Below are 13,774 nucleotides of genomic sequence, written 5' to 3' on the forward strand. Positions count from 1 at the left end.
CAAAAAAAAACACATCTTAGGCTGGCTATGGAAAGCCAAGGACATTTGTCTTCTAAAACTGCAGTCACATTGAGTGTGATTTCTGTCCCATCAGATTTTGCTGGCAGTCCCTGTGGAAGAAGAGCGAGAAGCTGCTCTGGCCCACCTCAATAAAGCTGCACTTGAGCTTTGTAATGCACAGATATCACCGCAGACAGACCTCATGTACCAGATTTGGTATGTTAATACTGCAAGCTTACAAACACCTCTTTCTAGCTAATTAATTTGGCAAACTGCAGAAAGCTCCCTTGTTTAGAGAAGGAGGAGGGGTTTGCAACAGATTGAACAATCCAGTTTCATAAGAGGAATGAGAAGGGGAGATATTCTGAGTTGGTGTGTAGCTGTTTTAGTTATGACAGCTCTTCTGGAGATGAACCAGAGTCTTGTTTTCTTGCTTTGTTCTTTAGTCACAAAAAATGTCTCTTAGTTAGAATTCGTTTATGGAGATCTCAGATGGGCCTCAGGTTTCTTTACTCATCAATGCATCCTCTATTAAACAGCCTCTCACAGTTTTTGGGATGGATTTCTGACCATCATTAAATAAAAGGCTGCATGTAGGAACTGTAAAGCAAGAAGAGACTAATCAACATTATGGACCAATTCTCATCTTGAGGCTCTTTCAGAACGCTGAAGACCTTTGCTTATAGAGAAATACCATAACAGTCAGGAAAGTTGTGCCCTGCTCTGCCCCTCCCTGCTATTCCATCCAGCCCCATTTTTTTACATGTTAGTTTCCAGTTGTGGCGTGAAGTAATTGATGGACTAGTGAGCTGTTCACTATCGCTGAGATCCCTGCTTGGTATGCCGGAGAAGGACACTTACTCAGAACTTGGCCCAGAAGAACCAGGTAAATGACAGTCTTAAAAGACCAGATTACAGGGGAGGGCTGGCGGTTGGGTTAGGGTTGTCAGGTCCCTCTTTGCCACTGGCAGGAGTCCAATGGCCAAAGCGGCCATTTTCTCCAGGTGAATTGATCTCTGTTGGCTGGAGATCAGTTGTAATAGCAGGAGATCTCCAGCTATTACCTGGAGGTTGGCAACCCTAGGTCGGGTAGAGACTGCCAGTGCAGATGTAGACTCAGCAGCAAAACATCTTTGCAGAACTGGCTCGTGTTGGTTATCTGAGTGTTGGTTATCTGCCAAAACATGGTTTTATTGTTCTAAGAGACCAGTAAAATAATGAACAGTTAGCAACCCTAGATTTACTCAGGGTTCATATAAGTAAAATGCTGTTTTCTGTGCAGCTGAGGTAAAACCAGTTCTTGTGAAGGGAGGGAAGGAAGACCGGAAACTTCAGAAAGAAGATAAAAAGTCTGCTGGGAAGGATGAAAAGAAAGGAGGAAAGACAGGCAAAGAGGTATGCTTTGAGGCCCTTCAAGATGAATACCAGAAATAAAGGTTTAGAGAAGGTTGCTAGGATGTATCGTTGAGGTTTATATACTGAACTGACTGATTGTCGAAAGAGGCTTCAGACTTGCAACCATATGAGACATACATCTGAAGATAATTTGTATACTGACATACAAAAATGCTCTGATCTCTCTTCAGCATACTTGCATTTTTTCTGGGTAGGAACGTCCAAACAGCAAGAAATTGAAGTCAAAGGAAGAGCGAAAAGTGAAAACTTCCACCAGGGAGACAAAAGATCACATCCCTTTTGCATTGGACATGGTAGAGTCAGGGGCTATCCATCCTCGACAGGAACAGGTGGACCCAATTGTGCAGGGAAAATACCACGAGAAACTTTACGTCGAAGTAAGTGCAGCAGATTTTGTTTTCGACAGCAACATAGGATGAGGTTGAGAACAGGCAAACTAGGATTCAGCAAAGGTATTTGGCTGGTCACAGACAAAGAAAGAGTAGGCACTTCATATCTAGATAGATAGATAGACAGACAGACAGACAGACAGACAGACAGATAGATGAGTGTGTATACAAGAGATATTTTGTTGTTTCAGATGGTGCTACTAAGTTTCACTTATAACTTCTTGATGCTTGGTTAGGAACTGTAAAAAAAAACACTTCACCAGTTTATTCCTTAAACTGGAATATCTCTTGACTACAGAGATATTTCTCCTAAACCCTTTAGGGACCGCTCACGTCACCAGAGTTATTTCCCTCTCTAGTTTAGAGATCACTCTTTCCCTCAGAGCAGTTTCCCACTTTATTAGGACTCACTCTCCACGCTTCGTGATACCGTCCTCGTTAATAACCAGTTGCTGACCCTATCTTGACCATACAACTTAATGTTCCTTTGGTTTAAACACCTGAGGGGAAAATCCTCGCCAGGCAGCTCCCAGCTCTACCTAGCTGCTTCCAGCTCTGTTTGTGCTTAACTGACTCTCCGCTCGCTCTCTCAGTTCTAAACCGTTACAGTTCCAGTGGCCACTCCCAGAATTCCACAGCTGTCAACCAGGTGGCTCCAAGGCCAGAACAGCTCCCTGGAATTTAGCGGTTCTTCACAGCTGGCTAGAAGACTGGTGGACAAATCAGGGCAGTTCTAGTTTGACTTCCTTCCGCCTGAACTAACCAAGTGAGGCCTTAACCCACTTTTTGAATTGCCTTGAAAACCCCACCAGGGTTCACCCTAAGTCAGACGTGATTTGATAGCCAAGAAAAGGACATATTTCACAGTAAACATGCATAGAATCAAGGTGTAAGTTTTGAAGGACAGAAAGGTATAGTAGCCCAACTTTGTGTTCTGGCATTCGGCTTCATGACCCTGTTTCTATAGCTAGGGTGTAACTAATGCTGTTATGCTGTGCCAATGTTTGTACTCTGCCCTTGGCAGGGCATACACAGGTCACCTTAAGGACACTTGCATGGAATTGGGAAAGAAACCTAGTTTCTTGGCATGGCATTTTCAAGGCTTAATGGAAGTTGTGTAGTGCAGCAAGTGGAACAAAATTAGATAGTCTTGCTCTGCTTGCCCATGGCTGTGCATTATTATATATCTAATTCTGAACAATGAGGCAAGAAAAAATATTTTAAAATCCGCACAATGAGGCCATGTTGAGATAGGCTGGATTTAATAAAAACATAGATCGTCAACAGCACGCAAGTTTGCCCCAAAATTCAGAAACTGGGAAAAAATTGGTGCGGGGAAGTTAAATTTGATCCAAAATGGAGAACACTGCCTAAGATTTCACAAAATCCTGTTAGGTCACAGATGTCATCGAGAGGTTGTTTAGCATCCCTGGCAGGGAAGGGAACGTTTAATAAAGGGGCCCAGAGGAAATGGTGGAGGGGAAGGGCCAACAGGAGGGGCAAGAAATCAAGATAAACCAGCAGGGGGCAACAAAGGGAGGAAAAGTGCCACGGGCAGTACAAGAGAGAGAAAAGGGTGGGATTCCCCCACCTCACAAGCCTTGCAGGTCCCCAATAGTGCATTTTTCGTTTTCCCAGCTAAAATGGATTAAGTTCAGGCTAATAGCATTAAAAGCAGATATCAGATACTCAGACCAATGCACGTGAAGCTGCCTTACACAGAGTCAGATCTTCTAGCCTAGTATTGCCTGCTCTTGTCTGGCAGGAATACTCAATGGTCCGGTGGCCTTTTCCTAGTCCTTAGACCCTGAGAGCCTTTTAAATAGAGATAGGGGATGAAGAGAGGACCTTCAGCATGTAAAGCATGCCACTGCCACTGAGCTATGGCCTCTCCCTCAAGGAACTGCCTCTTCAAATTGCTTCAGACTATGTAGATAATTGCAGAGGGGTAGCTGTGTTAGTATGTAGCAGCAAAATAAAACAGGAGTCCAGTGGCTCCTTAAAGACTAACGGCATTATTCTACCATAAGCTTTCATGAGTCAGTTCCACTTCAACACATGCATACTCTGACTAACAAAAGCTTATGCTGGCATAAATTTTATTAGGTCTTTAAGGTGTCACTGGACTTCTGTTTCATCTCACCCAATGTAGCTCCTTATGTCAGTAGCCCCCCATCCTGGCTAGTGACAACATCCTAGCAGTTCATTTTGTGTGTGTGCAGTAGCTGTCAAATATGCAACCTTCCTTTCTGAATGTTTGTTATGGGGTACAGAATCTCTGGGGAAAATATGTTAATTCACTTGACCCTTTGTCTAAAAGGTGTCACCATTCATGTGTTGCTTTCTGTTAAGTTGCTGTGCTGAAAGATTATTTGAATTGCCTCCTTCTTCTAGGTCTATGGATTACTGAGTTCCATGTTAAGCAAAATGCTTTTTCTCTTCGAGGAGCTGGATGCCCTGGAGAAGAAGAAGAAGAAAGCATTTTTTGGTTCTGATTTCATAATGAAATAAAATGCTGTATTTCTATAGCGAGTCGGTGCAATTCCCCATTCGTTTATAAAACTAGCAATTGATACAGCTCTGAGGGCCAGTTTGCACAGCTCCCTCCGTGAAGCCACATGTATAGTTACGGCTTGAATAATAAAACTACCCTTGAGGTAAATTTGCTACCCCAGTTGTACTTGTTTTGGTGGAATGCAGAGGAAACTTTACTTTCTTTAGAACATTGGACATAGTAACTGACTGTGCTGTGGGGATATTGTTTACTACTGTAAAGGTGACAGTTCGATTTTTAAAACCAAAATTTACCTGGGATAAAAAGCAACCACAGAAATCTTTTTCTTTTTTTTTGCCATCAGGGTAGTTTTTCTACTCCATAAGTGTATTATCTTGGGAACAATTTTTAAGTGCTCTGAAGAGATAAAGCTGGTCATGAAAACCCTGACAATGTATCGAACATTTACCTCACCACAGAAAAATAATATTTGTGAGTCAAGGTACAAAAACCTTGAAATTGATTAGAAATTAATTTTAGATGTTTTCCTTTAAAATGCATGGAAGTTTATATTAGTTGTCTAATATCTTGGGTTCAAAACATGTTTTTGTGGTTTCAAATAAAAAAAACACATAGCTTTATAAAAGAATTGTGCTGGTGTGAGTTATTCTGTATGCAAAAGGGAAAGAGCGAATTTAAGCAAAATAAACATTGTACCTCATGTCAAAGAGTATTTTCAAGCTTTTGATATTTTAGTAGTGTGAATTGCCCTGACCTGGGTGGCCCAGGCTAGCCTGATCTCATCAGATCTCAGAAGCTAAGCAGGGTCAGCCCTGGATAGTATTTGGATGGGAGACCACCAAGGAATACCAGGGTTGCTGTGCAGAGGAAGGCACTGGCAAACCACCTCTGTTAGTCTCTTGCCATGAAAACTCCAAAAAACGGGTTGTCCTAAGTCAGCTGCGACTTGACGGCACTTTACACACACACACACAATGTGAATTACAATAACAAATTTAAAAAAGTAAAACATTTTTACTGCTAGATACATGGGAATTTGGCTTGGAGTAGAAATATATCCCAAATGAAATATGTGTAATTTTTTTACAGGTTTGTCTGTATCAGTGCAATCCTAAGCAGCATTTTTTAAAATCAAGTTGAAGCTTACTCCTGGTGACCCCATAGGGTTTTCAAGGTGGGAGACGTTCAGAGATGGTTTTCCATTGCTTGCCTCTGTGTAGTGACCCTGGACTTCCTTGATGGTCTCCCATCCAAAGACTAATCAGGACCGACCTGCTTAGCTTTCAAAATCTGATGAGATCCGGCTATCTGGGCAAGCAGCATTACATCTTACTGAATCACATTGACTTCATTAGTTTTTGAAGGGTCTAATTCTGCTTGCCTTGACCTGGATGGTCTAGGATTGCACTCTTAGAGCACAATCCAAAGGGTTATGTGTGTGAATGTGCTCAGGAAGCTGACTGACCTTTACCCAGGCGTATCTTCGAGATACAGCGCAGGCCCTCAGTGCCCCTGTGCTGCTCCCAGGTGCCGGCACAGCCCCACCGTGGCTGCCTGTTGGTGCAACTGAGACGAAGAAGAAGAAGAATTGATTTTTATATGCTGACTTTCTCTGCCACTTAAGGGAGAATCAAACCGGCTTACAATCACCGCTTCCTTCCCCTCCCCACAACAGACACCTGGTGAGGTAGGTGGGGCTGAGAGAGTATGACTTGTCTAAGGTCACCCAGCTGGCTTCATGTGGAGCAGTGGGAAAACAAATCCAGTTCACCAGATTAGCCTCCACCACTCATGTGGAGGAGTGAGGAATCAAACCCAGTTCTCCAGATGAGACTCCACCGCTCCAAACCACAGCTCTTACCCACTACACCACACTGGCTCTCCGCGTAGGCCTCTATGCTGGTGTGGCTGTAGGTGGTTCTAGGGGCATGGCCTGAGTTAGTTGGCTCCCTAAGCCCTTTCAGCCTGGGATGCTACGGTGCGGTTGCTGGGACTGTTGACATGGTAGCAGCCACGAAGAACCAGCTACAGCCACTTTTTCCTGCCAGCTGCTGCCTTACCAAACCCTCTAGGGAGCAGATTAGCAGCACCACAGTTATACTGTGGCTGGCTGTGGCAGCACAGGCCGCGCTCAGGATTGCTCTGCCCGTCCTGCATATTCTTTATTTAGACATGTAAAGAATAACCATAGGCAGCACTGCCAGGTCTTTCAGACTTGCTGTATGTTATATTACTTGTGTTTCCCCTGTGATTGCTAACTTTGGGGAGGGCCTGTGGCTCAGTGGTAGAACTTTATACAATAACTATTAATTGCATAGTGGAACCAAGATGTGTGTAATGTTTGCATCTGAATTGTCCATCAGGCACCCTAGATCATGCAGTTTTGAGAGGCTACTTCCCCTCCTGCAGGGACCTGAATTATCCCTGCCAGTGGATCTCTATCAAGACTATGGTCCGTTTACAGACAATAACCCTTAGGAAGTTTGTGAGCGGTGTTGCTTATGGTGCACACATTCAGTTCTTTCTGTCCTATGACTGCTGGTCAGACTTGTTTCGTAGCACGTCAAGCGGTGTCAGGGAAAAGACTCAACTACAACATGCCTGCTGCTGCTACTTATCAGAGGTGTGCATTTGAATACTAGTAAATTAAAAAAACTGAACAAGAAGGATATTTTCACTGATGTCATTATAAGAGGAACAAATTAAAAAGTCAACGACATCTGCTAATATTTTGATCTCTTCATTATTCTGCTAATCAGGTGGCTCTCTGATTTAGAGTTCAGAGAGATGAGAGTCAATATAATTGTGAGGTGGGGCCTTGCCTCCACCTGTTCCCTGTGTAACCTGTGTCCTGAAGTTGAAGGCTACTGCTTCCTACTCAGCCAGGCTGGATGTGGCGTGGGTCATGGGCAGAGAACCTCTCTAGTCCTCAGTTCCCCAGGATGCTCTTTCTGACACATCCAAGATATTATGTCTCTGTGTACCCTGAGAAATGTAATCCTAGGCTGTCTGATATTAATAATGTGAATTAATTTCACAGGGTGTACTACAGTGCCAGAGGGAGGCAGGAGAGATTCTTTGCTTGCTGAAGCCTGGCCTGGCAAGCTGGAGCTGTTCTAGCACATAACGCAGTAATTGGCTAGGACCAAAAATAATGAAAATAGTTAAAATTTTGGAAACAAAAGCTAACGGAAAATAGCCACAAACAAACAAACAAGCAAACAAACAAATAAATAGTAATCTGTTGGATAGTACCTATGACATCACTTCTGACAAAGCATTTCCCCTTAAAAATGAATATATATTATAACTGGTTTATCTTAAATTTTGTTTCAGTGGTGCTTGTTTATGTGCATATCTACATCTTTATGAGCACTCATGCAGCCCTTTAAAAAACAAGTGAAAGGCTACCTGGTGCCACACAGCAAGGTCCTGCCTTTGCAAGAACATTTTAAAAGACATTTGTCTTTGAATTAGTATGCATTCCCCCTTTTCCAACACATTCAAATCAAGCGCATTGCCTTTTTTTCCCTTTTAAAGCAAATTTCCCTTTGGAGTGGTCATGGGCCTATTTAATTTCATCTCTCCATTTATCCTCTGGGTAAGTCTTGGGTCTTGAAAGGCTTTTCACCTGGCTCCTAGGCAGATCCCCTGGTCCCAAGGACCCCCCCCCATAACTATTATGCACCTTAACCACATTCTCACAAGCTCAGATATACAATGAGGCAGTGCAAAGCAGGTTTTCGAAAAACCCTACCCTTATGCTCCTCAGTCACTTGTTCCCATGCTGGAAAATAAGCAGCTGAGGTTCCTGAGGGACAGGCTTTGGCAATGTTTTGCTGCTGTTCCCATTGAGATAGTGTTGAAGAGCCCTTTGCTTGTGTCTTGGCTTATGTGGGAAAGAACCAGTAGACAGAGCCAGTGTTAACACCTCCTTATCCCTTTTGCTGAAAATACGGCTCCTGAAAAATTAGTTGTTGATGCAGGGGGATAAAGGGAAGCAACTATAATTAAGAAAGAGGAAAGTGAAACAAAAAGGTTCTATTTGGCTGCTTCCACATGGGTGGTTTGCTTTAGTTTCTTGTCTTAAGTGGAATTTGGCATTGTTTTTGGAGCATCCACATGACAAGAGAAGCAAGAATGCTTTGATATTCCTTCTTGAACCCTGTCACACTACTGGAAGTCTCTCAGGACATCACGCAAACTGTCATGTCAAACATGGACGAATCTTTAAGGGATTTCATTGTCACACTGCCATGGTGGAAACCTCACTCGTTTATTTCTAAAACAGTCCCTTGTCTACTATAGTTGGCTGGCTTAGCCTACTTATAATTGTTTGGTTCAGCTTCTTGTCTGAGGGCCAGCCTACATTACAGCGTTACGATTGGGCCCATGCTGTGGTAGCACCAGGTGATATAGTTGCCCACCTCTTCAAGTGATGAAACAGCCCCCCCCCTATGACTATTTCAGTACTTGAAAAGGGAACAAGATCACCTGGTACGACCAAAGTGAAGGCCAGTTGCAGCAATTTTTAAATGCCTAAAATTTCCTCTGAAATGGTATCAGCACCCACAGGTTGGACCCATGGTCACTGTAATGCGTTGTTTGACTCTGACCCATCTCCACGCGAGGGGAAGAGATTTCAGGCTCCCATTGATAACATGTCTTCCAGCAAAACTTGAACATTTTATTTATGAAATTTCTGTCACCTTTTCACAGGGTGTTCAGTATGACCAATAATAAAATAAAAAATGCAGCAAATAGAGCATAATTATTACACCAAGCATACTAACATGCATCCTACCACTCCACTGACCAAAGTCTGAAGCCTTCCTCCAGCCTAAGAAGTCTTCTTCCAATAGAAGAGCCACATATGTTGCAGGTAGGCTCCTTAGGTCCAAGGAACTTTCTCTAGCCTAAGGTAGGACACATGCCACTTTACATACAGCAGTGATCAGTCTTGGGTGTGGTTTGGCATGAGCACATTGCAGGTTGATAATGACCCTAAATTGTGCAGATCCAGCACACTCAAAGGTCCACCACTACCTTTATCATTGACTGGGAATGCTCTTAAGTAAATAATCGAAGTGACAAATCAAGTCAGATCGAGGGACTTTCTTGGAGACTGCTCATCAACTTTGGAATTTTCTTTCCCTGCAGAGTCACCAACAATCAAGCCTATACATCTTCCAGTGGTGGTGTAAGACATTTTTATTCAAACATGGTTTTAGTAGTCATTCATTCATTCATTAACCTTTAATAGGCATAGTTCAAAAGACATCTCGTACAGATTCTTAGGTATAGGGATGAATAGGATAGAATGCTCCAGGCCAGGATATGGTGGGCTACAGTTCCAATAAGCAAATAACCCCTCCAGTACAATATGCTACTTGTAATAATAAACCACTATGCTTCAGAAAACAGGAACATCTTTACTATTCAGCAGGACACATAGAATGTAGGGGACTGGTAAACATATCTAGGCAAGCTGGGGTGCAGTTTGAATGCCTCAACTGAAAAGTCCTGCTCCATATATTAATAGAACTCACTTCCTTAAAGAAAGACATATGGGACAGAGCCTCACGCACAGACCCAAGGACACACATCGTCTGGCTGTTAAGGCTGAACGTGGCAGGGGACTTCTTCAGTCCTAATCTTTGATCTTTATTTTTAAAGGCCTATGTGGTTTCAGGCAGCCGGCTCAAGGTTGACTCAGCCTTCCATCCTTCCAAGGTCGGTAAAATGAGTACCCAGCTTACTGGGGGTAAAGGGAAGATGACTGGGGAAGGCACTGGCAAACCACCCTGTAAAACAAAGTCTGCCTTGGAAACGTCGGGATGTGATGTGATGTCACCCCATGGGTCAGGAATGACCCGGTGCTTGCACAGGGGACCTTTACCTTTATGTGCCCAATGTGACTCCCTAATCCCAAATCTGTGTATTGGTTTGCCTTTTAGTAATTATTATTTAGTGCATAGTTCTCTCCCATGGAACATTATCAAATAAACATGAGTTTAAGAAGAAAATGAAGAAGCTGTAACTATAACTGGGAAGAACTGGAGAGATGAACAGCTGGGTCAGAAAGTTGAAGGTAAGATTTTCAACTCTCGTCAGGAGATGCAAAGATCAGACAGAGAAGCAGGCAAATTCCTCTACTATTCATATGCTTATTTATGCCTGGGAATTTAACTGGCCAGACACTTTTATAATTTTTTTAAAAAATAAGATAGTAACTGTACAATGAAAATCATCACTGTGAAGTCCATGATCTGAGGTCTTTCTGGGAAGATTTTTCAATATCCCTTTTATTTTATCTGATGGTACAGGGCCAGTCTAAGATGTTTCGGGACTTGAAGGAGAAAAAAAATGGCACCCTTTCCCCATCAAGATGGGGAACAGTCCACCAAATACCTTATTATGTACAAGTCTCACTGAAATGAATGCTGCTTGGAACTCCTGTGCTCCTGCAGTTATTCATTTTAATGTGGCTTGTACAAGAGACAGTCTCAGCATTTTATGCCACCAGGGGTTAAGTCGGCGCCCAAAATCCATTGCGTGAGGTGGCTGCCTTACCTCACGGTAGGGCCACCTCGGCAACACCATCTTTGCAGCACCCTGCTGACGGCGGTGACTTTCCGAAGAGTACGCGCAGGGCTGCTCACCCTCCTGCTTTCTCACAGTAGGTAGGTGGGTGGTTAGTGGGAACTGGTTCCTGATTCCCCTCCACCACAGAAGGAGAGGGGTGTATTTTTAGTCAGGAGACCATCAGGGCCTTCCAGTATCAAGTACATGAAAAAAAAAATCTGTCGCTCATTAAAATCCAAAAAAGGAAGAGGCTGGGAGATAGGGGGTGGCGTAGCTGCGGTGAAGAGGACGACAACAGCCAGGGACATGAATTATTCTGTAATGTCATCTGATTGCTCAGTTGCTAGGGGCTGTTGGGGAAGGGGAGGGCTTTCCCCCAAATATGTCATCTTCACTGTCAAAATGTTGGTAAAGGCACTGCCTGGCTGGGGTGTGTGTGTGTGTGTGCGTGTGAACAAAACCACTTGCAGCCTCGGGTTATTCTCAAAGGCTGGCTGCACAAACAGACCCCCAGTGGCTTTGGCCTAACAGAGGGATGGTGACGGAGCATCCTCCCTACTGCCAACCCGCCTTCCTACAGCTTCTGGCTGCGCATCATTCCAGCCTGGGCATGCTCCCTGCCTGAAGGGGTTAAGTAGAAAAGGGCAAGAGTCCAGGAGCACCTGAAAGACTAACAACAATATTTTCTGGCAGGGTAGGAGCTTTCTCGAGCCACAGCTCACTTCTTCAGAGAAAAGAGCCAGAATCCAGTAGCACCTTAAAGACTGACAGAAATATTTTCTGGCAGGGTAGGAGCTTTCGTGAGCCACAGCTCACTTCTTCAGAGAAAAGAGCCAGAGTCCAGGAGCACCTTAAAGACTGACAGAAATATTTTCTGGCAGGGGATGAGCTTTCGTGAGCCACAGCTCACTTCTTCAGAGAAAAGAGCCAGAGTCCAGGAGCACCTTAAAGACTGACAGAAATATTTTCTGGCAGGGGATGAGCTTTCGTGAGCCACAGCTCACTTCTTCAGATAGAAGGGGTTAAGTAAGCCGGTGAGTCACGACCTGCTTTCCTACTCTGCGGGTCCACAAGGCCAGGCCAGGTAGCGAGGAGGTGAGCGCAGGGCTGCGGGCCCGAAGGGGTTAACGAGAGCCGCCTCTCCTCCTCCTCCTCCTCCTCCTCTCCCCCCCCCGCCCCGCGCGTCCTGTTAAAACCGAAACAGACCTGCCCAGCCAGCTTCGCAACTTTCGCACCGGCTTGCAGGAGGCAGCGATCTTTCTTTCTCCCTCCCTCCCTCGCCCAGCGCGAAAGGCCGGCGCCGCCCCGCTCCCCTCCTCCGCAGGGCCAGGTGGGCCAGGTGGGGCGAGGAGCGCGCGCGCCGGAGGCTCCCGCCGGCCCGGGAGGGATGCGGGACGCGCCGGGCTGAGCCAGCAGCGCCCGGCTCTAAGGACCCGCCGGGGGGGCTGAAGCGGGCCGAGGATGGCGCCGGCGGCAGGACCCGCTCCCCACGCCCCGGCGGCAGGTAATGGCCCCGAGGGGGCCCTCGCCCTCCCCACCCGGCCGGGACGCGCAACTCTGGGGGAAGGAAGGCAGGCAGGCAGGGGCGGCGGGAAGGTGACCCGTCGGGGCCGGGCCGGGCGAGGCAAGTTCTGCAGGCCGGGCTGCAGCGGAGCCCGTCCCGGTGGTCGTCGCGAGTTTGGCCAAGCGGCGCAGGAGCGACCCCCCCCCCTCTCCGGGCTCCCGCAGTGCGCCGCCGCCGCCGCAGCCTGAACTTTCCTGAGCTGCAGGGATGCTGAGGACTGGGGGGGAGGAGGAGGAGGAGGAAGCTGCGGCCTGGCCTGGCAGGGGGGCGATGCCCGGCCCCTTCCCCCTCGGCCCGGCGCCCGTCCCCTGGGTGCACCCAGGGCCCGGCCGGAGCCCCCCGCCCCGTGCTGCGGGTCCCCTGGGCGGTCTCGGGCCTCCCCGTTTCCGAGGGGGTGGGGGGGCCCCCCTCCCCCCCCCAGGGGCGTGCGCGGCGCCCTCCTCGCCCGGGTGGCCCCGGCGGGCGAGGAGGGCAGCGAGAGGCGCGGTTATGTAACTTGCCGGCGAGGCGGGCTGAGCCCAGCTGGGCGGCCTGCCTGGTCGCGCGCGAAACGAAGGGAGGGGGGGGGTCGTGAGTGTTTCTGCGCCAGGCGGGGGGGGGGGTCCCCGAGCACGTGGTCAGAGAGGGCAAGGCGCGAGCCCAGCAGCTCCTTGGCAGAGCCGGACTCTGCTCGGAAGCCCCTTCTCCTCGCCAGTCTTCCTCCCACCCTCCCCTTTCCATAGGCCCCTTCTTTCCTGGGGGAGGGGCCGTGGCTCGGTGGCAGAGCATCGGCTTGGCGTGCGGGAGGTCCCGGGTTCGATCCCCGGCACCTCCAGTTAAAGGGACTAGGGAAGGAGGTGATGCGAAAGACCTCTGCCTGAGACCCTGGAGAGCCGCTGCCGGTCTGAGCAGACAATACCGACTTTGAGGGACCAAGGGTCTGATTCAGTAGAAGGCAGCTTCACGTGTTCAATGGCTGGCCATCTTGACTTACGGTAGGAGTGGCAGGGGCCGTGGCTCAGTGGTAGAGCATCTGCTTGGCATGCAGAAGGTCCAGGTTCAATCCCCGGCATCTCTAGTTAAAGGGACTAAGCAGGTAGGTGATGTGAAAGACCCCTGCCTGAGACCCTGGAGAGCCCCTGCTGGTCTGAGCAGACAACACAGACTGATGGACCAAGGGTCTGATTCGGTATAAGGCAGCTTCATGTGTTGGTGTGTCCCCAGCATCTCCAGTTAAAGAAACCAGGCAAATAGGTGATGTAAAAGACCTCTGCCTGAGACCCTGGAGAGCCACAGGGTCTGATTCAGTATAAGGCAGTTTTGTGT

At 47.1% G+C, this 13,774-nt stretch overlaps 1 protein-coding gene across 1 annotated transcript in view; it reads left to right on the forward strand.

Annotated features, from left to right (window-relative positions):
* Window positions 1-4,316, forward strand: part of MYCBPAP (MYCBP associated protein) — a 39,373-nt gene extending 35,057 nt beyond the window's left edge. The window contains exons 15-19 of the mRNA XM_056864282.1: window positions 95-216; window positions 771-886; window positions 1,283-1,395; window positions 1,611-1,793; window positions 4,200-4,316. Of these exons, the coding sequence (XP_056720260.1) occupies window positions 95-216; window positions 771-886; window positions 1,283-1,395; window positions 1,611-1,793; window positions 4,200-4,316 (651 nt within the window). The remainder of the gene's footprint in view (window positions 1-94; window positions 217-770; window positions 887-1,282; window positions 1,396-1,610; window positions 1,794-4,199) is intronic.
* Window positions 4,317-13,774: the final 9,458 nt, after the last annotated feature.

This window comes from Euleptes europaea, chromosome 1, assembly GCF_029931775.1.
Source record: "Euleptes europaea isolate rEulEur1 chromosome 1, rEulEur1.hap1, whole genome shotgun sequence".
Classification (NCBI taxonomy): Eukaryota; Metazoa; Chordata; class Lepidosauria; order Squamata; family Sphaerodactylidae; genus Euleptes; species Euleptes europaea.